Source organism: Chelonoidis abingdonii, chromosome 3 (genome assembly GCF_003597395.2).
Source record: "Chelonoidis abingdonii isolate Lonesome George chromosome 3, CheloAbing_2.0, whole genome shotgun sequence".
Taxonomy (NCBI): domain Eukaryota; kingdom Metazoa; phylum Chordata; order Testudines; family Testudinidae; genus Chelonoidis; species Chelonoidis abingdonii.
This window is the reverse complement of record NC_133771.1, coordinates 160,206,362-160,229,493: the sequence shown is the minus strand read 5'-3', so window position 1 is coordinate 160,229,493 and position 23,132 is coordinate 160,206,362. Positions and strand designations below refer to the sequence as shown.

Sequence of the window (23,132 nt, the reverse complement as noted above, 5' to 3'; positions counted from 1 at the left end):
GAGCAGTATGATAATAATAATTAATTGCATTGACTTATTTTGTTTAGGAGAATCCATCCTCAACATACAGGATTCTGAAGACTATCCACCTTCAAAATCACTATCATCTGCTATAGTTTTAGAATTATCTGCCAATGCTAGTGTTTCAGTTACATCATGTGTCACACAGCCACAGTATATCACCTGTGGCATAAAGAAAAAAAAATCTCCATCATCCAGAAACAACCACAAATAAGTTTGTGATAAGAACCAACAGATTACAAAAAGAGGTAATTGATGGAAAAATTGCCTGGTTTGTTAATGCAACAGTCTCCTTTCCAATGATTGAGAACCCACACTTTGTTAATGTGGTTCAGTGATTAAGACCAGGATACAGTCCACCCAACAGAGCAGATGTCGTAGGCAAATTGCTGGATAAAGTGTATGAAAGAGAAATTGGGCAGTGTGCAAAAGGTCTAGAGGGTGAAAGTGTTAACTGAGTCTTGATGGGTGAAGCAATGTCCACAATGACCCTGTTGTATGTGCTTGTGTGACAACAGAAGAAGGGAATGTCTTCCTTACAGAAACAATTGATACATCAGGAAATGCACACAGCAAAATACTACTACTTCTCGTAAGTAACAGCTATAAGAAACTGTGAAAAAAAATTCAAATGTCTAGTATGCAGCTTGGTCACAGACAATGCTGCAAATGTATCCAAGATGAGAAGAAATTTAGAAAAGAGTGAAGAAAGTCCTAAGCTAATACCAAACAGTTGCAGTGCTCATTTGATGCACCTCCTAGCCAAAGACTTTAGTGTTCCAGAAATAAAGGCTAATGTTGTTGAAATTGCAAAATACTTCTGTAACAACCACTTTGCAGCAGCTGCTCTGAAAAAAAGTGGGAGAAACCAAGCTAACTCTCCCACAAGATGTGTGATGGAACTCAGTAGTGGACTGTTTTGAGCACTATATCAAGAACTGGCCTAATCTGATGACAGTTTGTGAACAAAATTGTGAAAAAATAGATGGCACTGTCACAGCCAAAGTTCTCAACATTGGGCTTAAGAGAAATGTTGAACACATGCTGAGTACCCTGAAGCCTATTTCTGTAGCCTTGAACAAAATGCAGGGAAATAGCTGTTTTATTGCTGACGCTGTTGAAATTTGGAAGGAACTGAGTGAGATCTTAAAAAGAGAAATATGCAATGACAGAGTTAAATTACAAGCATTAAAGAAACAAATGGGACAAGCACTATCTCTAGCTCATTTTCTTGCAAATATTCTCAATACTCAGTACCAGGGTCAAACCTTAACTGCTGAAGAAGAGGAGTTGGCTACGACATGGACATCCAGCAATCATCCCTCCATAATGCCAACTATAATAAACTTCAGAGCTAAGGGTGAACCACTCAAGAAATATATGTTTGTTGATGATGATTTAAAGAAAGTCACACCAGTGAACTAGTGGAAGTCACTTAAGCACTTGGATTCAGAGACTGTCGAATTGATAATCTCACTTTTAAACAGCAGTAGCTTCCTCTGCCAGCGTGGAAAGAATAATTTTCTTCCTTTGGACTAATTAATTCCAAATTGAGAAATCATTTGGAACCTGAAAAGCAGGAAAGCTTGATTTTCTTTTCCAGATTATGAAAAAACAGGAAAATGAAGACAATTGAGTTAGCTGCAGAAGCCAATATTTTAAGTTTTTCATGTTGACCTGGCTGATACAGTCAATTTAAATTTTGCTTTGTTTTTTTAAAGATTTCATTTAACTATTTTAGCTACAAACAATTTTAACAAAAACCAACCTGATTTTAAAAAACTTTAATGTTAAAAACTAAATTAAAAAATTCATATGCTTGTTTTGTTAAAACATTATGTTTGCTGTTGAAGAAAAAATCCAGAATACATAACATTGTTGTTTTAGTTAAATAAAACAATTTAAATGTCTCTCTGGTAATGTTCTCCTCCTAATACAGCATGGCAAGAAAATCCTCCAAATATTAATGATTAACCTGTTGAATTGGAGGAGACAGTTCACCTCCCAACAACTTCATAAATATCTGCTTCAATTATCTTTGGTAAATGAAATAACCACACACTCATTCGTTTTCTGATATACTTATAAAACTAATCTGAAAAGTTTTCAAAATAAATCACTTAAAAATTTATCTGTGTACCTTCTAAAAATGAAACCTATATCTATCTCTGAGTTGTGAAGAATATGTATTAGGGTTATAACCAACAAGAATGCACTTTTCTGTAGAAATCCATAATTAAATCAGGTTTTCTTGGCTAGGTGCATGGACCTGCTGCATCCATGTTTGTCAGATAGTGTGTAGTTACAAGGGTGGCAGTGGGATGCTACACAGCAATAACAACAGCATAGACTTGAGAGGCATGGTTTGGGTGGGAAGAGCCCTGCAGGCCACTTACCTAAGGCATTTTGCTTTACTCCCTTAAGCAGTGCCTACACTGCTGTTTATACCTGTCATAACTGGGCACACAGTCAGTACTCTGCACATCACTGCACATACAGCCCCACTTTCAGAGGCATGTTAAGTGCTACCCCTGGACAGTTTTGGGGGTTTACAGTCACATTTCTCCGTTTGGAGACAGGCTGCCACCACCTGCAGGCAGGACGTCCCTCAGAACCTCTCCTCCCCTACCACAGGGGCTGGAACTAGGGGTGCACCGAACCCCCAGCTTGAAGTGGTTTCCATCATACACAGGTTTACAGTTTGGGTCAATGGCTCGCAGCGCCGCTCCGCACCCACCTGCAGCAGGAAGAGGCGGGAGCTGCCCCCGAAACGCAGCGTGTGCCCCACGCGCATCCGGCAGAAGGTGCGGGGTGGGAGCCGGGCCTTGTTGAGGAAGGTGCCGTGGGTGCTGTCCAGGTCGTAGACGTAGAAGCCGGGCTGGTCCTGGCCGCGGTACTGCAGCACGGCGTGGTGCCGCGACACGGACGGGTGCTCCAGAGCCAGGGCGCAGCCCGGCAGCCGCCCCACCAGGAACCAGCTCCTGCCCTCCAAGCGCAAGGTGCCCACGATGACGCCGCCCTTCAAGGTCTCCAGGCCGTAGCCGGCCTCGGCTGGGGGAGAGCAGCCCCACGGCGGCTCCTGGTAGCGGGGCTGCGGGGCCGCGGCGGGAAGGGGGCCGGGGGCCGAGCTTGGGGCCCGGGACTGCGGGCTCTCCGACCGGCGGCCCCCACCCCACCCGCTGCCTCCTCCTCGGGGTCCCGGGGAGCGGCGCCCACCTCCTTGCCGCGGAGCGGGGCCGCCGGCGGCAGCGCCGGTCTCTTGAAGGCCCCGAACTCGGGTCCCTCGGCCACCGACTCCATCCCGCTGGGCTCGGCCACTACCAGCCTAGCGAGTCCCCCGAACCTCACCCCCCCAGAAACCTACTCCACGGCGGCTCGGGTTCCGCCACGGCTCAGCGCCGTGAGGGCTCCGAGCCCCGGAACCAAACAGCGAGGGGAAGGGAGAGCGCGGCGAACACCCCCACTCCGGGGGTCATTTCCGCCAATGGAACATCGTTTACATCCGGGTCAGCGGCTCAGCGGCAATCGGAGTCCGTCGGTTGCGAGGTGTAAACTGCGCGGGGCTCGGTAAAGGGGGGGCGGGATCCTCTGCTCCGGTCCCTTCCCCTGTGCTCTCCGCAGGGCTCAGCCAGACCTATGGGCGCTTCCCCCTGAGCCGGTGGCGCCTCCGCCCCGACTCCCCTCCAACCGGGCCGCAGCGCTCGCAGCTCCGGGGTTTGCCCCCAGCTTCGCCGCTGACTCGTTGCCTGGTCCTGGTCGTCCCCCCTCGGCAATTGGGGCTGCTGCCTCCAGCACGGTGCAGCCGCAGGAGGGGACCAGACTTCCCTAAGGTCTGGAAAGCCTGTGGGAGCCTGCGAGGGAAAGCGCTGCACAAGTGCAAGGCGCTGTTCGGACTAATGCTTTGTGCCTCGCACCCAGGCCGGGGTTCCATCTCCTGAGGGTGTCATAGACCATCTCCCGCGGCTGAGTGGGGGAGTAAAGCAAAGCAGTAAGTTATATGGTTTGTTCTGAGTTCTTAACTGCTCTGATTTATTGAAGAAAGATCTATGTGGAGTGCTCAGATGACTGAACACCACCAGGAGCTAATTCCATACACACAGTGGACCCATTGGACTTCTGAAATTTCCCCTAGACTAGGCAAATTGGGTTGTCAGTTCTCCCTCACCGAAAGAAAAAATTCACAGAAGAACTAAAGTCGGCGTTATAAATGTGAAACAACCTTATGTCTCTCTTCCTTTTTCTCTAGGGGCAGCAGCCATGTAATCTCTTAAGAACAGCACCCTCTTGCAAGTGTTCTGAAGATCGTACTTCTTCTCAGCATGTCCCTGAATGAGAATTTTTTGCTGTTGATAACTGGAAGGGTGCTTGGAGTTTCCTAACTCCTTTGTTTCTTCTATCAAAAGCCCACTATCTTCTCAAAGCCTTTCTCTGTTACTTTAGATACTATACCTTATTTGTGTCAAAATGCTGCGATATTGGGGTGAGATTCCAGTGTCGACCAGTCAGGCCAACCGTAGCTCCTTTGATTTACTTCAGCGTGAGTTTCGCACTGTGGAAGTTCAAGATCCTCCATTACATCAGCCTTCTGCAAACAAGCCCAGGCCACCCACCATGCTGGACATCCCCTCAGAGCCCTGTAGCCTCACCATTCACACCATTCAGCTCATCCAACACAACAGACGGCTGCGCAGCCTCATTGCCATGGCTCAGGTGCAGAACCAGCAGCAAATGGAGGGCATAAAGACGGACGAGAATGAGCCTCTGCCATCCTGTCCTGCCTCCCCACCCCTCCCTGATGACCTGCTTCCTCTGGATAGTAAAACCCCCAAAATGCCATTTCAGCTAAGGCACAGTGATCCAGAGAGTGACTTTTATAGGTGTGTTGATGTCACTTTAGATTAAGTCTTTGCTGCAATGAAGTCAGACAACTTTATATGTACAGAGGCAGTCAGATGAATCCTTTTCGGGGAGCAGCTGTCTCAGAGGATCATTAAGGAGGGAGGGAGACTAAGGTATAGTGATTAGAGAAGGAGACTAAAGTTGGAAATCCTGAATTCTACTCTTGCCTCTGTATTCATTTGCTATCTGTAAAATGTGGTTAGCAATTCTGATTTGTCTCTCAGCAGGGTGAGGCTTAGTGTTTGTAAATGTGTTTTGACATCTGATGGAAGGAGCTGTAGAAGTTCAATGATAGTCTTTGATCTGTAGATTCCTCATTTAAATCCAGTTGCTGATTCAAATCCAGTTCAGAGGATTGTATGGTTATGGACACTGAATTCCCTTCTCCCTAAAACTGGCTTTTCCAACTGAGGGCTAGTGGGACAGTTTGTAGGAAACTTGCATTGCTTCTGCCTCTGCTCCACCTGTTCTTTGGGTAAATAATAGGGGTCCAGCCTCTGGGGTTTTCAAACAGCAGTCTTTATTTTGCAAGCCCTACATTAACAAGAGACATTGTTTTCTCTACAGGATGCCAAGGTGTATAGTTTTATTTACCGAGATCTCTCACCATTGTAATACAGTATGCTCTTAGGTGGAATAAGGTAGCCACTCCATACCTGTTGTAGGAGAGAAGAATAGCTTCTATTGAAATAGGGGGAATTTTGGTCAACAGAAAGTGATTAACCAATTGTTTGGATAGGACCCCTGCTGTGGGATCTTTAAGGACCACAAATGGCTAAGAATTCTACTTTCTGTCTTACTTGAAAGTAGAGCAGGGTGACATTTTTCATCCAAAATCTTTTTCAGTGAGAAATGCATATTTGGCAACACTAAAATGTTTTGCTAATTTGTATCAATTTTGCCAAACTGGTTGGTTTAAAAAAAACCCAACAAAACCCATACAAAAATGAGAAAAAAATAAAAATGTTTTGACACCTTCAAAACAATATTGTGGGGTTTTTTTTCTTTGAAACAATTAAAACTAAGTCCAGTGTTTAAAATGGTCTAAATCAAAACAAAATATTTTGATTTTGTTGAAACCAAACAATTTGAAATTTTTTTTGGTGCTTCGATTTGCTGAAAATTTAGAAAAAAAATTTTTTTTTTTTTTTGGTTCAACCCAGAACAGTTTTTTTAAATTGCCAGTGAACTGGAAAGTCCTAGCTGTAGTAATGCAGTGCCCCCCATACACCATGTTGGGGCACTGTTTCAATAATCACTTTGCAAGAACATTATCATCTTGTAAAAAAGAAAAGGTCAGCTGTATAAAGATAAGATTGGGAATGCCAGCTACATCAGAAAATGGTTTAGTTGTGTATATCATCAAATAAAAATAATAATAGTAATGTGTACTTCAGTATGGTGCCTTATACCTCAGGACCTCATAGTGGTTTATAAATATTAGTGAATCAAGTCTTGCAGTACGCTTGTAAAAACAGGCATCATCCGTTTTACAAATGGGGAACAGAGGCATATGGGTGAAGTAGCTTTTCCAAGGTCACTCAAAAACTCATGTCATGTCATAGAGCCTAGATCAGGGATTGGCAACCTTTGGCACACGGCCCACCAGAGTAAGCCTCCTTGGTGGGCTGGTCGGATTGTTTACCTGCTGCATCTGTAGGTTCAGCCGATCGTGGCTCCCACTGGCCAATGAGGGCTGCGGGAAGCAGCGTGGGCTGAGGGATGTGCTGGCCACCGCTTCCTGCAGCCCCCATTGGCCTGGAGTGGCGAACTGCAGCCAGTGGGAGCCGTGATCGGCTGAACTTGCGGATGCAGCAGGTAAACAAACCGGCCCAGCCTGTCAGGGGGCTTACTCTGGCAGGCTGCGTGCCAAAGGTTGCTGATCCCTGGCGTAGATCATGACTCGTAGTCATGTAATTTAACCATTAGATGCAATTAATGCATTTGCCCTACTGACTTCCTTTTTCAGAGCTCCTCAGGTACCTAAGATAGGAAGTCAAGTGAGGCTTACTTGGATCTTGTTTAACTTTGCATACAGTTTGCATAGCTAACTTATTCTAACTTGTTTCATTTCACGGATGTGTTAAGCTTTTTTTTTTTTTTAGTTGAGCTTTCATTGTAAAGGTTCAAAATGTTTTTGATCAGATTTCACTTTGTTTTAGACAAATGTTGTAAATCCCTTTCATGTTTAGAGGGAATGAGTAATTAAGATAGTTATTGATAAAAACAGAACTCCAACCCTCTCCTTGTCTGCTACAGTCATTGAGGATGGTCTGGGGCAGGAGTTCCCTAATTGTGGGTTGGGACCCCTCAGGGGGTTGCAAGGCTATTACCAGGGATGCTGGGGAAGGGGTCGTGAGCTGTCAGCCTCCACCCCAAACCCACTTTGCCTCCAGCATTTATAATGGTGTTAGATATATTTAAAAGTGTTTTTAATTTATAAGAGGGGTCACACTCAGAGGTTTACTATTTGAAAGGGGTCCCCAGTACAAAAGTCTGAGAGCCACTGGTAAAGGGAAACAATATTTATAACAGTTAGCTACCTAGGAAAGCTTAAGGACAGAATTGTGAAAAATTGGTACAGTGCAACTTGGGAGTGACATGTTTTGTGGGTTACAAAGAGGGAGTTTTTAATGGGCTGTGGTGAATTTGGAGTTTAATGCAAAACATGGTTTAATTGTGTGCAAGACAGGAACTTGAAGGTCCATGTAGTGTATGCTTTTATTCAGTTTTAGGATAGAACAGAGAAAATCTCTGTGTTGAACTGACATTTTATGTGAATAAAAATAGCAGCTGCAGTTACACTAGCTAGAATAAAAGTACAAAGGTTGTCAGCACTCGTTCTTCAGTGTGTAAGATCCTAAACAGAGATAGGGAAGACATTTCCTCCTTATGATACGGTTGGCTTTTATGTTTTCCTCTGAAGCATCTATTGTGTTCCACTGCCAGAGACATAGTATCAGACTAATTGGATGATTAAACTATTCCAGTTCCTTTATTCACTGTAATAACTCTCATTCTAGAGGAAACAGAGTGTGTATATACTTACAAAAAGAAAGACTAGCAGGTTTTCATTGGTGTAGAAACTGAAAACAGAGGGTTAAGTTCTCAGCATTGAAAGTTTAATGTACAGCAGATTTATAATTACTGTCTGAGCTGGAGACTTCTACCCTAACATGACGGCTAGTTTTCTCTCTGTCTGTCTGCCTCCAACGGCCATGGAACCATCTTCAAAAGAGAGACAGCCTACTCCCTCACCCTTTCCCCCCAAAGCATGTCAAATGCTTTTTCTCACTTGTCAGTAGAGGTTTCTTAGCTGGCCTCCATTGCTGTTCTCTCTGACTCTGTTAGTTGCTTCCCTGACCTTCTGGTTCAGGTGCAGGCGCCGCACCCCTCCCGGGTTGGGGAGTGGCAGCAGGCAGGAAGTACCCACTAATGGTTAGGGATTGATTTTTTTTCCAGTGGGGTTACAACTTGCATGGGGAGAATGTGCTGAGGATCAGGATTTCTGATAGAGACTGGGGGATGCAAAGGAGATTAGCCCTCTTTCTCTGGACTAGTACAGCATTTTATCCCCAAATCCCAGCCAGCTTAGGTATAATCCACCTGGAAACTAGTCAGTTTTCCAAGGGTGAAATGAGCACTAATTATACCAGTTCTTGGCTATCCCTGGACAAGGGGGGGCAGGCAGATGAAAGACAATGGAGACACTTAAAAAGAGGTGTGTTCAGAAAGGAAAAAGAGTATTGGCCTTCACAATACTCTTTGCTAGAGGGTGTTGTGAAGGCCAATACTATAATGGGGTTCAAAAGGGAGCTAAATAGATTTATGGAAGATAGCCATCAATGGCTATTAGCCAGGATGGGCAGGAATAGTGTCCCTAACCTCTGTTTGCCAGAAGCTGGGATTGGGTGACAAGGTATGGATCACTTGATGATAACCTGTCTGTCCATTCCCCATGGGGTACCTGGCATTGGCCACTGTCAGAGGACAGGATACTGGGCTTGATGGACCTTTGGTCTGACCCAGTATGGCCGTTCTTATGTTCTTAAGAGTCCCCTTGCCCAGCAGAGCTCTCCTTATTGTAATCATTGTGTTCTCCAGCATGGTGGCACTCAACCTTTCCAGACTACTATACCCTTTTCAGGTGATTTGTGTACCCCCAAGTTTCACCTTATTTGAAAACTACTTGCTTACAAAATCAGACATAAAAAATACAAAAGTGTCCCAGCACACTATTACTGCAAAATTGCTTACTTTTTCAATTTTACCATAAAATTATAAAACAAATCAATTGGAATATAAATATTGTACTCACATTTCAGCGTATAGTATACAGAGCAGTATAAACAAGTCATTGTATGAAACTTTAGTTTATACTGACTTTCTTTGTGCTTTTTATGTAGCCTGTTGTAAAATTAGGCAAATATCTAGAGGAGTTGATACACCCCCCTGGAAAACCTCTGTGTACCGCTGGTTGTGAAGCACTGCTCCAGCACACTTTGTAACTAATTTAACCTTGTTTTTGCAGCATCATTCTTTGCTCTTTTGCATGGGGGGAAAATGGTTCTCAAGTGATGGGAATTTTTGCACCTCATATGGTAAAAATCAGCTTAGCAGTGTAATGTTTTCATAAAATTGAAGTGCTCATGAGAAAGCAATCTTTTCTTTCCCTAGACCTGCTGCTAGTTCAGTGCTCACCATAGACAGCCTATGACTTCCTTCCATTATTTTATGTGAGCGAACCTCAGTTGTTGCTCCATGTATTGAATTCGCCCAATTACTTTCACTTTAACATGCTAGTTAAACAGGAAATGGCCCACCAGATTTTCCTTCCTTTAAAGGAAATGGCCTTGCTAGAGAGCGGCTTGGACACAAGAATGCTTCTGATTGCTTCGTATGGGGGCAATAGACAGATGGCATGCTATCATGTTAAGAAACTGCCAAAGAAAATGTGCCATTTTATGAGGCTGGCAACCTCATTTACTCTGAAGGCTAAGTTTGATTGATCTGAGTTGGCAGATTTGTCAATTTGCTTTAAAGTGATATTCTGTACATTACTGGCCCGTTGACGGGGACGGGGAAAAACCAGCATTTCAGTTTATATAGTCTTAGGTTGGGTAGATGTTTTTTCCTCCATATCGTCTACCGCACTGGTGGTCCATAAAAATGTAGAGGGGTTCATAGATCTTTATGTAGATCTATGATGTAAATGAGGATCTATTATTGTCAAATGGGCCAGTATCTCATAGTATTTCATAGTAACTGAAAATAGCCTAGATCCTCTTAGGCAGAGATGATAGAAATCTAAGCCATGAAATTACACACTTGCAAATCTGGGACTTGCCAACCCATGGTGACTAAATCTTAGGGGTAAAGATTCTTCTGTTCATTCATAGCTATGTGACACTGATTGAGTGTTAAGCAGGCTCAGGTTTGGTTGGTAGCTGGATGGGAGACTTCTTGGAAAGTATTAGAAGCTGTGGGAAGTGGCATTCTGCTGTCAAAGTCAGTAGGAATAAGTGTTTAGGAGAGCTGTGTTCTGGAGATGCCAAACTCTGAATGAGGTGTAAAGCCAAGATTCTTGCCAGTTATAATCATTTAAAAAAAGAAAATCTTATGGCCTTTTTTGCAAAGGTTTGTTGCTACAAGGACACCTTCAATGTAAAATTCGCTCTTCTGTCTGAAAATGTTTTCCTGTTGATATAAGCACTGGCAAATATGAGGATAGCTCAAAGGAGTTGAGTGGGGGAATTTTCTCTCCCTTCCCAAGTGTGTTTACACAGGGCGTTTGACAGCACTTTCTCTACAGGAAGTTTCACTGTTTCCCCTGTATAACTAATTCATTAATCACCTTCTCCTGTTGTTCCTGTGAGGAAAAAACACCAAAACAAAAACAACCAAAAGAAACCCAACCAGGAATCTGTGTTCATGAAACTACAAAAATTGGGATGGAGACACAGAGAGAGGCACAGTACCTGGAAACTGTCTGTTTCTGTCTCTTTCTCACGTTCTCTCTCTAAATGGATTACATTTTGTATTGACTATATTCCTTTGACCTCAGTGTCCTGGTCACATGGTAATTAGGTTCTTTCCCAGTATTCTTCTTTGCTGCTAAATGTTGCTGTGCATTGTTAATCAGTAGCTGGAGGTGGTGGTGTATCCCAAATGGGCTAACTGAATTATGTCTCTAGTGTTTAAGCTTGCAAAGTGCCTCATTTGACAGCTACTGACTATATTTAACCATGCCTTTCTACCCACCTAAAAAGAAAAGACCAGTCCCTGGCTTGACAGTGGTTCTCTTCCGCTGTGGAAGAAGGTGGAGAACGAGTCCCCCTGTGCTGATATTGTAAGAATCGTAGGGCTGTCTGTGAGCTACTGAAGAGTATGGCAATACAAAAAGGGTACAAAACAGCATGGATGATGCTTGGGCTACAGGGAAACGAGATGATCTTTCAGTTGGTGTATCAGAGCACCTGCTTTCTCCGTTCTAAGGCAAATGACATAATTAAATAAAAATCCAGATGAGTCACTTCATAGAGATTAATAACTAGGAGGAGTTAATGACCTGAGGTCTACACTGCTATTCTTATTCCCCCAGGTATTACTCTGATCTGAGGCTTTTCCTGTGCTATTAATTGTTTTCTTTATTATTTAAAAGAATTTCATACTAGTGAAAAATATGGAGTTGAGAGCCTGGCAAATGAAGCCCTCTAGGTATCCACAGAAGGGTTTTGGTACTGATAGATAGATAGTCACTACCTGACACACACATACCATGGCTCAGCCCTGTTTTGCGGGGGCCCTCTTTTAAGGATCAGAGTGGAGCGTAAGCTCTGAGGTCCATGCATTTTTTCTGAGATTGAAAGGTACCAGTTGTGATGGTATGTTCTATGGTGTAGACATCTGCATGCTACGCATTGCAGTGAGACCAACCTCTCATCTTAAGCAAGCGACTAAGCAGTTAGCAGATGACATCTGTAAGGTGTCAAGTGGTGGCAGTTTATTGGAAACATTTTGTGGTGTGTTTGTGGAGGAGGTGAGGAATTAGGAAGTTGGGTTTGTAAGGAGATCAGAAAAGGAAACTGATCAGAAACTGAAGGTGAAATTAACTGCTCTAGTTTAACCGCTGGAACTCAGTGTCGTATTAAAAAGCAAACAAAAACCATACCAAGCGAACAGAAACTATGAATTTTAAAGTCTGTTGGGCCAGCCATATGCTCTTTTGTCTTTCAAATTCCTCAAAGCTTTTCTTTCCCTGGTGAAACTCCCAAATACTAACCCACCTCAGCAAAAAAATTCTTACACACTCATTACAAGAATATTGTAAATGTTGTAAGCAAGTGGTTCTCAGCCTCTCCCATACAGAGACCTCTTCTGCTTTCTGCTTCCCATCTAGTTGGGGTGTAGCCAGGACCACCTTGCCCCCAATATGAGGAAGGGCAGTGTGGTCGCAACCCATAAGCTATGAACCCCTGTTCTAAGACGCCACCTTTCTCTGGATTTCCCAGCATGATTTGTGTTACATTGCAAATTGTACTGTCTCTCTTTTCCTGCTTCTTCTATAGCACCAAGTGCATTGCATAGAGGTGACCTGGAAAAAATGAGCGTGTATGTTTTTGTGTATACTTTATGATTTAACAAAGTGTGTGTGCTCTGCTTGTTTTTTTTATGTTACAAATTTACATCTTGTCTGTCTTGGAAGCCTCCATGGATGACTGGAGAGCTAATAGGCCTGTGACATTAGAGATAACAAGGAAATGAAACCTGATTAACTGAGAGGGGAAGAGATTTGCATTCAGGTTGTTAAAACTCCTTTTTTGTGTGTGTGTTTAGCACCTGTTTAATTCAGATCTCTGGGAGAAAAGCTCTTGGTTTTATTAAGGGTTGAGAAAGCTCAGTCCACATTTGAGTCACTCAAGGAGTCTTCCAGCATAAAAAAGAAAGATGAGATTCTACATTTCAGCCAATAAACCTTCTAGGCCTCCTCCATACATAAGAGATGCCATAAAGGACCCAAACCCAACTGTTTTTCCTTTGCAGGTCACCTCTGCTAAATTAATGGCACAGATCTTTTAACAGTCAACAGTTTTTTTCCTCTTCTCGATTTTCCTGAGGTGGGTGAAGGCCTGCTCATGTTATTCTCTCTGCTTTTAGAGGGAAAGGGGAACCAGTAACTGAGCTGAGTTGGACCTCCTGCCGGCAGCTTCTCTACCAGTCCATGGCCACCATCCTGGCCCATGCGGGGTTCGAGTGTGCCAATGAGAGTGTCCTGGAGACCCTGACAGACATTGCTCATGAGTACTGCTTGAAGTTCACCAAGCTGCTACGCTTCACTGTGGATCGAGAAGCTCGACTTGGGCAGACGCCTTTCCCAGACGTAATGGAACAAGTGTTCCATGAAGTGGGCATTGGCAGCGTGCTCTCTCTGCAGAAGTTCTGGCAGCACCGCATTAAGGATTATCACAGCTACATGCTGCAGGTAAGGATAGAGATGTAAAAAATGCTGCTTAATGAAACACACTCCTAGTGCAATCTCTTGTTGCTATATAGAGAACTGTCTGGATCAGTGAGTTAACATCGAACTAGAGCTCTTATTTTGAGGGGGTCAGGGAGGGTTTTATAAAAACAGAAGGCGATAACCTCCCCATGTGGGCTGCGAGGGGGCTAGGAGTGTTGTGGTAGTAGCATGCCTGGCCTCCAAGGGAGGAAACCCCTTAGCTGTCTGCCCTTCTGCCGATCTAGAAATATGTGGGTGGTTGGCCTGGGAGGAAGCTGTGTTTCTGTCCAGAAAGTGGGTTAGCTCAATAGAGGAGATAAGAAAGGAAAATTATTGGGACCTTCCCCAAATTCTTTTTTCCACCAGAAGCTTCCACAAATTGTTTAATTTTGAAGAGATCTATTGTTTGAAAATAGATGATCAAACAAGTAAATTCTTCTACAGAGAGAGCCTGTTCAGCCAGAGAATATGTGATTAAATTACATCAAATACTGGACCCATAATTTATCTGATCTTCCATGGATAATAACAGAAACAGGATACTTTGATTTCCTGAGGTTCTCTAGAGTCTAGCTGAATAGAATGGTAATCCTGCAGTGAGTGAGGAGATATGCCTAGTACTAGAAAGCCCCTGGTATTTATCAGAATGATGGAGTGAGTTAAACAGTGTTCAGCTTGACATACAAGTGAAACAGTTTCCATGTAAGGAAAACAAAATTCAGAAGAAGGAAAAAGTCCTTCTATTTCTGTGGGACATTGAGATGTTTAGCTGTATTTTAGTAATATAAAGCAGTGAGCGCACAAACCAACCTAATTTTAACGTAGAGAAAGTTGAGTCTGAGAATACACTGCCATGTAGTCTTTCTGTGAGCTGTTAAACAGCTGCTGCCTCCTATCCCCAGAAGTGACTGTGTTTTTCAGTGAATGCTGAATCAGCTCCTGGTTCAGGGTGAAACAACTCCGGATTTGATAAAGCTCTTTGGAGTGAAAAATGCAATATAAATTTCTGTTATCACTGCAGGGAACTGGTTTCTTTTGAACTAGTTTTTCCACAGAGTTAAACGCTGATATATTGTTTTAGTGACATAGACATAAAGAGATTCTCCCCTTCATGGACTCATGTAAATGCTATGAATGTGAAGGAGAATGATATTGATGTTCATTGAGAAGAGAATTGTACCCCCCTATAGAGTCCATGACCTGAGGCAAAATCTGCCTCATCTGATCTTCCTAGGGATTTAGTCTGTGCTCCCTACCTTGGTACTTGAGAGACTTTTGGAGCAGCTCAGTTGCACTTCCACGCTCTTCCTGCATGTCACTCTGTGACTTGGACAGAGTTTGCATAGATCACAGACCTGCAAATGTCAATGGCATATAAATTGTGAGTGGTTCTGATGTTTGTTAAAAAAGCTACATCTTCTGGATTCCTCTTCACTAGAAGATTTTTTTTTGTTCAAAAATGAAGATTGTATTGGTTAAAATAGACTCTTTTTTTGCATTATGAATACCTTTTTTGTTCAATTTGAATATTTATTAAAGAGACAGACTCTAGCTAGTAATCTCAGTCCCCACCGACAGCATCCCTTGCTGTTTTGAGATCTGTGTTTCCTGCATAGCTGTACCACTACAGCTAACTCTTGACTTGCAGTAACCTCTGCTATTCTGGGGTGTGTCTAGACAAGGAAGTATGTTTTGTTTTAAAACAGCTTTGCCACTGCACCTGAGTCTAGACCTGTAACAGTCACTGTAATTCTAACCTGGGCCTATCCCAAGCAAAAGGCTCCTGAACATTACAGAAATGTGTGATACAGATGAGCACTAGTAGTAGCTAGACTTAGACTGCAAAATTCACTTCATTGATGATGTATGGTTGATAAGAGCCTAAGTTTCTAGAGGTGAAAGGTTGCTGCTGAATTTCATCCCTATATTCATTTCAATCAAATGGCTGGAGAAAATGTTCACTGCATTTCTATTTTTGATTGAACAAAAGATAGCCAGGCTCTGTAGGTTGTGATAAAAAATGGTGACAGATAGCTTAGAAGTTAAGTAGTTAAAGTTTAGGAGTGGGACTCAGGACACACATGGGTTCTATTTCTTGTTGTGCCCCAGACTTGCTGTGTGATCTTTGGTGGGTGAGTTTGCTAATTTCTGGGCCCCCATTTCCCTATCTATGAAATAAGGCTGCTGATACTTATTCACCAGACAGGGGTGCATTAACCTTATTGAAGCCTTAATGAATTAACCCTGTTGAAGTCCTTTGAAATCATCAGAAGTTGTGAAAGGACAAAACATCATTATTATTAATGTGTATAATTTATATCTGCTTGAGTACCTGTTTCCTTTGATTAGAAACCAGTGATCTGTTGGAGAGAGGAAACATTGCAACACAGTTGCTTTCACTGCGTTGTCTGAAAATTCCAGCCTTTTTGTCTCCAATGATCACTGGCAGGTTAGCAAACAGCTCTCCGAAGAGTACGAGAAGATTGTCAACCCTGAAAAGGCAGCAGAAGACACAAAACCTGTGAAGATTAAGGAGGAGCCAGTCAGTGATATCACCTTTCCCATAAGTGAGGAGCTGGAGGGAGATCTGGCATCTGGTGACCAGTCTTTGCCTGTGGGAGTCCTTGGAACTCAGAGTGAGCGTTTTTCTGCCAATCTGGAAGTAGAGGCGTCCCCACAGGCTACAGGTAAGAGGCAGCCTTCTATTGTAAATACTCCCTCAACTTTTCCAAATGGCCTCATGTATTTTACTTTAGCAAAGCTACAGCTGATGGGGGTTGATTTTGGTCATGTGGGAGGAGGGTTCTATTTTAAATTAAAAAGCAGCAGTGGGGTTTATTTAAAACCTTGCACAAATACAAGATACAAAACGGAGCAAAATGTAATATAGTTAATGAAGTGCTAGAGATTTATCCCATACAAATAGATTGGAGTATTTGGCAGTAATACTGCAAGATGCACAGTTTGCTCTAATGTTACTCTAATGATAGCAGTCATTGTGCTAGCATAAAAAGTATACAGTAGAAAATATTCTACAGCAATGGCTGCAGTCACTGGAAGCATGTAAGTCCTTATGGTGTTCCATTCTACAATAATGGTTCAGGCACTGCAGCTTACAATAATATTACTCAAGTGTTTGCTGCTACTAGCATAGAATTATGGTAGTATATATTTGAATAAGGGTAACTTTCTGCCAATCCAGTATAACAAAGGGAAAATACTTTTGAACACTTGTAAAATGTGTATAAAATGAGGACCAACAGACTTTCCTTTTGCATATGAAGCAACCAGAAAAAAAGCTGCTTTTTATTCTGATTCCTAATGAATAAACAGTTACAAAAAGAATCCAATAGATTTTCTGTTTTTGAGGTGGTGCCAGGAGTTTACAATTTCCTGAAACGATCAGCACAGAAATAGTTTCACTTGCAATGAGAATCTTGTCTGAGGATGCCTGTTGCTGGATTAGTTTGGGTGTGTTTAGTTCTACCAGCTGGCTGCTGGGGGAGCTTGTAGTTTGTTAGTTTTTTGTGAAGTTTTATAGTGCTGAACAGACTAATCAAACTTACCAGGTAGCTCATGACTCAGTGTAATCGAAAAATTGTGGTCCACATTCTTTGACCTAGGTATAAGAGCAAGAACCAAATAATGAGGGAAGGGGGAACTGGTTGATGGGACTTAAAGCTCACTTCCAGGATTGAATTTGGCCCAAGCTGGTAGTGATGGATTGTCATCACCTTCTGATTGCTATTTGATCGATTATGTGAAATGGGCTGGCAGCTCTCTGTCCCATTCTAGTAGATGAGTGTTCACATCACGAAACCACCACTAAATTAGCAGCTTCAGCAATGATAGCAAGAACTGATTGGGCCATGGAGACTGAACTCCCCTCTTGCTCCTAGAAGTCATCACTCCAGGTCAGAACTGAGGCATATTGGTTGACGGTGTGGGAGAATCTTGTACCACTACCACCTGTGTTTGTACCTGTTCTGTATCTACATACAAGTTTCACTCTCTATGGCTATCAAGTCAGGCCCATGCACCGACTCTGAGTTCTCTGGAAAATTATGAAGAACTCCCACATTCAAAGAATGTGTGTTTTGATTTGTATATACGAGCACCTGAACTCAGCCATTCCCCGCAGAAATAAGTGTTTCACTCAGAAACCCAGTTAAAAGTGATGAGGTCTCTTCTGTTAACCTTAATCCAAGTTACATGTGCACTGAGGAGAGACTAGATGTCGGAGTCTACTATTTGTTTAAAGAATAACACACTGGGGTTTTAAAAAACACAAATCGCTCAGATGTTTTGCTGGGAACTTGTATTGTTTTCTGCAATGCCTCTGAAATGTGAAGTGCTCTTATTTTGTGTGGGAGGGAATGGTGAACTACTTCTGGGCCATAAGGGATTATGACTGATTCATCTGAAAAACTTGATATTAGCATCTACCACTTGAGACCCAGAGGATAACATGCTAGCTGTATATTAAATGCCCTGTGCTCCTCTGATATCAGACTGATGTTTTCTAAGTATGAATAGAAATGTTCTGTTCCTCTCTGAAGATCTCTGTTCACTGCGCAAGGGGCTGTGTGCGCTGGAAACCACATCTCTCTCTAAAGGAGTCCCACTGTGGAGCTGGGCAATGTTGAGTGCATAACGTCAGATGGAGGGAGAGGAAGCTACTGGAATTAGAATATCGGCATCTTCAAAATGGGAATGACCCTATTAGGGAGACAGAAATGTCCAGTGGTTTGAGCACAAAACTAGGAACCAGGAGCTCATGAGTTCTAATCCTGCCTCTTAGTATGTCCTTTGTTGTGGTCATGGGCAAATCACTTCATCTCTTTGCAGAGGGGGAACTGGAGACCAACACTGGGATACTATTTCTTTGTCACGTGGTGAGAGTGTTTTGAGAATTAATATGTTAATTTGTTATGTGCTTTGATGTTAAAGTGCTCTGAAGATGAAATGTCCTGTGTAAACGTTAAGTAGTTTTACTCATTGGTGACAACACTCAGTGACAAAGGGAGCTAATGGGAATAGGCCTTAATGGTGACGTGAAATTGGTGAAAGAAGGAAACCCTCGGATTATTGTTTAGACTGGGACTGTAGCCTTAAGCCTGATCGCATGTTAATGATGTATCCTCATGGTTGAAAAGAGGATAGATTCACTTGTAATGAACATAATGGGGACTTTTAGTGAGGCTTCTGGACACCACTAGGCCCTGTAGTTCTTCCTGGCTATCTAGCTCCTAGACCAACACAGCGTGTGCTGCCTGCTGCCCACCACATAGGGTCTCCCTAAGCCAGGGGTAGGCAACCTATGTCACGGATGCCGAAGGTGGCACGCGCGCTGATTTTCAGTGGCACTCACACTTCCCGGGTCCTGGCCACTGCTCTGGGGGGCCTCTGCTTTTTATTTTAATTTTAAATAAAGCTTCTTAAGCATTTTAAAAACCTTATGTGCTTTACATACAACAATAGTTTAGTTATATATTATAGACTTATAGAAAGAGACCTTCTAAAAATGTTAAAATGTATTACTGGCATGCGAAACCTTAAATTAGAGTGAATAAATGAAGACTCAGCACACCGATCCTGTAAGGTTGATGACCCTTTCCCTAAGACCTTGTTTGGGCTAAGCAATTGTGAAAGTTTACAATGCAAACACCATTTTGATGTTAATGGGAGGATTCTCTTTGTATAATTACTAGTAACAGGGAAAGTACAAAATGTTTGGCTCAGCACCCAGAAGCTTAGATGCTTATTTAAACTTGAGGTAAAGCCTCTTGAGTCTGCAGACTAGGTTTGGAAATCTCCCAAGCTGGCTTCTTAGTTTGCATCTGCATTTTATTTTTCATGTGAATTTAACCCTGACCTCCAGGGATCAAATTTGAGGAGCGAGAGAAGATTTCAGTCTCCCTTCAGTCCTTGGTTGTTATGCTAAGACTCTCAACAAGGGGCCCAATTAGTATCAGTTGTAGTGGGTTTTTTGTCTTTTTCTCTTTCAAAATAAATTTGCAGACATAAAAAAATCTATAATTATTCCTCTTAAGGACAACATTAAACCAAAACAAAATTCACCCATCACTGTGTTGGGGAAAAAAAACAACAACTTGGATATAATCTTACACAAAAGGCACATCGATCCTATGATAGAAATAAAATAACTAACTTCTTAATAGTGTTGGGCTTTGTGATGTGGACATTTAGCCATTATGAACTGAACTAAGAACCACCCCATTCCTTTCATATGGGCCACTGAACAGATATCAGATGACTGATGGCTTAATCACTGTTTACCTGAATAGAGTTTGAACCAAGTGACCGAGAAGTGAAAGGTTCCATATTTCATGGCCAATCTTCTGAGCCTCTGAGAAGAGACTTGCTTGTAATCTTATGCTTTTTTGCTTCTGGTCAAGACAGGGATGTGGTGTGAATTGTCCTCTTCTGCCCCTGTCTGGAATCAAGTAGAAGAGCTGGCATAAAAATGAAAAATGGGCAAAGGTTTGGTGGGCCATTAATCCAGCTTTCACTGACCTCCTAAAGGAGTTCTTGGTTGAAGTTTTGGGAAGAAATTATTACCACCTCAGCAGGCCTCAGGGAATTACTGAGGAGAAGATGCCCTCATTTCCCATCTCTTCACAGGACAGCTTGGAGTCTGGTACTGCTGGCACTATAGGGCCTGCGGAGCCCATAAAGGCATCACCCCACAGTGATACTGCTGTGTCCTCCAAGTCCTGACTCCTTGCAGGGGCTGGGCATCTTGGCCTGACCCCTGTGTTCTTGACAGTAGCTGATGCTGTTGAGTTCTTGGAGGATCCCTGGCCGTTCTAAAACTGACTCATTCTCTTGGGAAATTTCACAGAGGGCTGCAATGAAGAGAGGTGAGGGGCAGTGTGGGCTTAGTCAGCCCCTCCCCTAGGAGGGTGGTGATCAAAGTAAATACTGCTTTTATATGCTTTGTCTTTTTGTTTCATAGCCGTTCTGTCCCCAACCTCATGAGCCCAGCCTTAGGGGTTAGCCTGCTCTTGCTCTTTCTCCACTGATCTGCTGTCCTTTGCACCTGTACATGTGTTCCCATGCACTCTTTGCTTGGTGCTTAATGAGTACTCTGTCTTTCTCCAGGTGCTGAGGTCAATGCTTCCCCTCTGTGGAACTTGGCTCAGGTGAAAATGGAGCCTCAGGAAAGTGAGGAGGGCAATGTTCATGGGCATGGGGTCCTGGGCAGCGATGTCTTCGAGGAGCCCATGTCGGGCATGAGCGAAGCTGGGATGCCGCAGAGCCCCAATGGCTCTGAGAGCAGTTATGGTTCTCATTCTCCTGACAGCCTGATGGGATCCTCGCCTGTCTTCAACCAACGCTGCAAAAAGAAGATGAAGAAGATGTGAAAGGGAAGAGGTCTTTTTTTCTTTCGAATCCTGCTAATGTGTGACAGTGACTTGAAATGAGCCAATTGGGCCTTTGGTACCACAGGGACTATAATAACCAGTGTTGACCCTGGGTTTTGGGGGACAGTTTGTGAAATTATCATATGAGGTTCAATCTGCAGTGCACATCAACCCACTCATCTTCATTTTGCCCATGACTCCACTTCCCATTGGGCTCTGCTCTGCATCCCCCATCCACGAGATTGCAGGAGAACTCAAAATGGGACCCATCCCCATCCTACAAACATGGCAGTGTCACCAGATCTCTGGCGGGGTGGGAGTGCGGGAGAGAATGCAGGCTAGTGGTCTTGTTGACAGTGACTGTTCGTACTCACTGAGCCAGGAGTCAAGGCTGGATCTTGACAGTGAACTTCTCAAAGTGGAACAAGGAGCAATTAGCCTTACCTAGCGCTGGCCCTGGTAATAAACAGTTTTCTTTATTTTGTTGGATTGTATGTGGCAATTTCAACCCAACTGCGTTGCTCTGTTTGAAGCTGCTATCTTGACATTTGAAATAGCTTCTGTTTTGGTTCCTGTTTTCTTTTAATGGCGCAGCTGATAGATAGCAATAATTATTTTTGTTCTGTGGATCCACAGCTAATGTTCAACTCAGAGCTTTTAATTTGATTTATTGAGTGTCTCTCTTAACCAAAACTGGAATGATCATGAGTCAAGTAGGAACCCTGGCTTAAACCAGCTCAATACCTATAACCCATTGGGAGGTTCAAGGGAGGTTTACTGAGCCTCATATTTGTCCTTACAATTGCACATTGATCTTCTGAAAGAACAAGCTTCTGGCATGGTGTGTTTGTTTGTTCATGTAACATTCATGGCCCTAATTCTCTTTCATGATTGTATTTCATATTCATTATACAGAAATAGAAGCCAAACAGATAAAACTCTCCTGCGTGTCTTATAAGAATCAGTGGCCACAGAGTTTCATAGACATCAGTGTTAAAAACTGTTGTCTCAATGTTAAAGGTACTGTCTAGTGGTCAGAGAACTATCCAAATATTTAAAGCATGGTTGATTAAACAGAGGACTTAGGAAATGGGAGATCTTTGTTCTATTCCCAGCTCTGTCAGTGACTCCTGTAACCTAAGGAAGATGCAACCCCCTTGATTTTTGTTTCCCCACTTGTCAAAAAGGAAAAGTAATGTAAGGGGTTTGGTCACAGAGACCCCCTTTGGACTGTCGCGTGATGTGCTGAAATTACCTCTGAGCCCACTTCTCCTCCCAGCTTGGGACTTCTAGAACCCTGCCTTGTTGTGCCAGACACACTAGCCTGCTGCAACACAGACCCAGGGTCTGGTCCATGCCCACAGAGCTGCAGACTTAACAGGTAACCTGCTGAGCTGTTTTCAATCTCCAGCACCCAGACACCCAGCTCCCAATGGGGTCCAAACCCCAAATAAATACGTTTTACTCTGTATAAAGCTTATACAGGATAAACTCATGAATTGTCCACCCTCTGTAACGCTGATAGAGAGGTATGCACAGCTGTTTGCTCCCCCAGGTATTAATCACTTACTCTGGGTTTATTAATAAACGAAAGTGATTTTATTAAGTATAAAAAGTAGGATTTAAGTGGTTTCAAGTAATAACTGACACAACAAAGTAACTTATAAAGTAAAATAAAACAAAATGTGCAAGTCTAAGCCTAATACATTAAGAAACTGATTACAGGTAATATCTCACCCTCAGAGATGTTCCAATAAGCTTCTTTCACAGACTAGACTCCTTCCTAGTCTGGGCCCAGTCCTTTCCCCTGGTACAGTCCTTGTTAGTTTGAGCAGACATCTCAAGTGGTAAGCAGGGGCTTTTTCATGACTGGCAGCCCTCTTAGTCTTGCTCCACCCCCTTTATGGCTTTGGCACAAGGCAGGAATCTTTTCTCTCTCTGTGTCCCCACCTCTCCTTCTAAATGGAAAAGTACCAGATTTAAGATGGATTCCAGTATAGGTGACATGATCACCTGTCACTGTAAGACCCCTAGTCTCTCCATTTTTCCTGGGTTGGCCCACAGGTACACAGGAAGGCTTGCAGGTAAATAAACCATTTACAACCAATTGTCCTGGTCAGTTGGAGCGATTAAGATTCTAAACCACCATTAATGGCCTACACTTTGCATAATTACAATAGGACCTCAGAGTTATACTTCATATTTCTAGCTTCAGCTACAAGAATGATACATGCATATAAATAGGAGGAATGTATTCAGTAGGTTATGACCTTTGTTTTGATACCTTACAAGAGACCTTTTGGATAAAACATATTCCAGTTACA

General features: G+C 43.0%; 2 protein-coding genes across 5 annotated transcripts in view; one reads left to right on the top strand and one right to left on the bottom strand.

Moving 5' to 3' along the window:
- Positions 1 to 3,353, bottom strand: part of SLC4A1AP (solute carrier family 4 member 1 adaptor protein) — a 35,492-nt gene extending 32,139 nt beyond the window's left edge. Inside the window, 2 exon segments of the mRNA XM_075064276.1 lie at positions 2,759 to 3,178; positions 3,181 to 3,353. Coding sequence (XP_074920377.1) covers positions 2,759 to 3,178; positions 3,181 to 3,321 — 561 coding nt within the window. The 5' untranslated portion in view covers positions 3,322 to 3,353.
- A 99-nt stretch (positions 3,354 to 3,452) lies between these two features.
- SUPT7L (SPT7 like, STAGA complex subunit gamma) lies at positions 3,453 to 22,423 on the top strand. Of its 4 annotated transcripts, none has more exons than XM_032790204.2 (5): positions 3,453 to 3,567; positions 4,268 to 4,898; positions 13,078 to 13,402; positions 15,870 to 16,107; positions 20,546 to 22,423. In XM_032790204.2, the coding sequence occupies exons 2-5, from the start codon at positions 4,486 to 4,488 to the stop codon at positions 20,806 to 20,808; spliced, it is 1,239 nt and encodes a 412-aa protein (XP_032646095.1). In that variant the 5' UTR covers positions 3,453 to 3,567; positions 4,268 to 4,485; the 3' UTR covers positions 20,809 to 22,423. The 4 variants fall into 4 exon arrangements, with proteins under 4 accessions (XP_032646095.1, XP_032646093.1, XP_032646096.1 ...); XM_032790202.2 differs by having other exon boundaries at positions 3,453 to 4,009; XM_032790205.2 differs by lacking the exon at positions 3,453 to 3,567 and adding an exon at positions 3,585 to 3,851.
- The last annotated feature ends 709 nt before the right edge of the window (positions 22,424 to 23,132 follow it).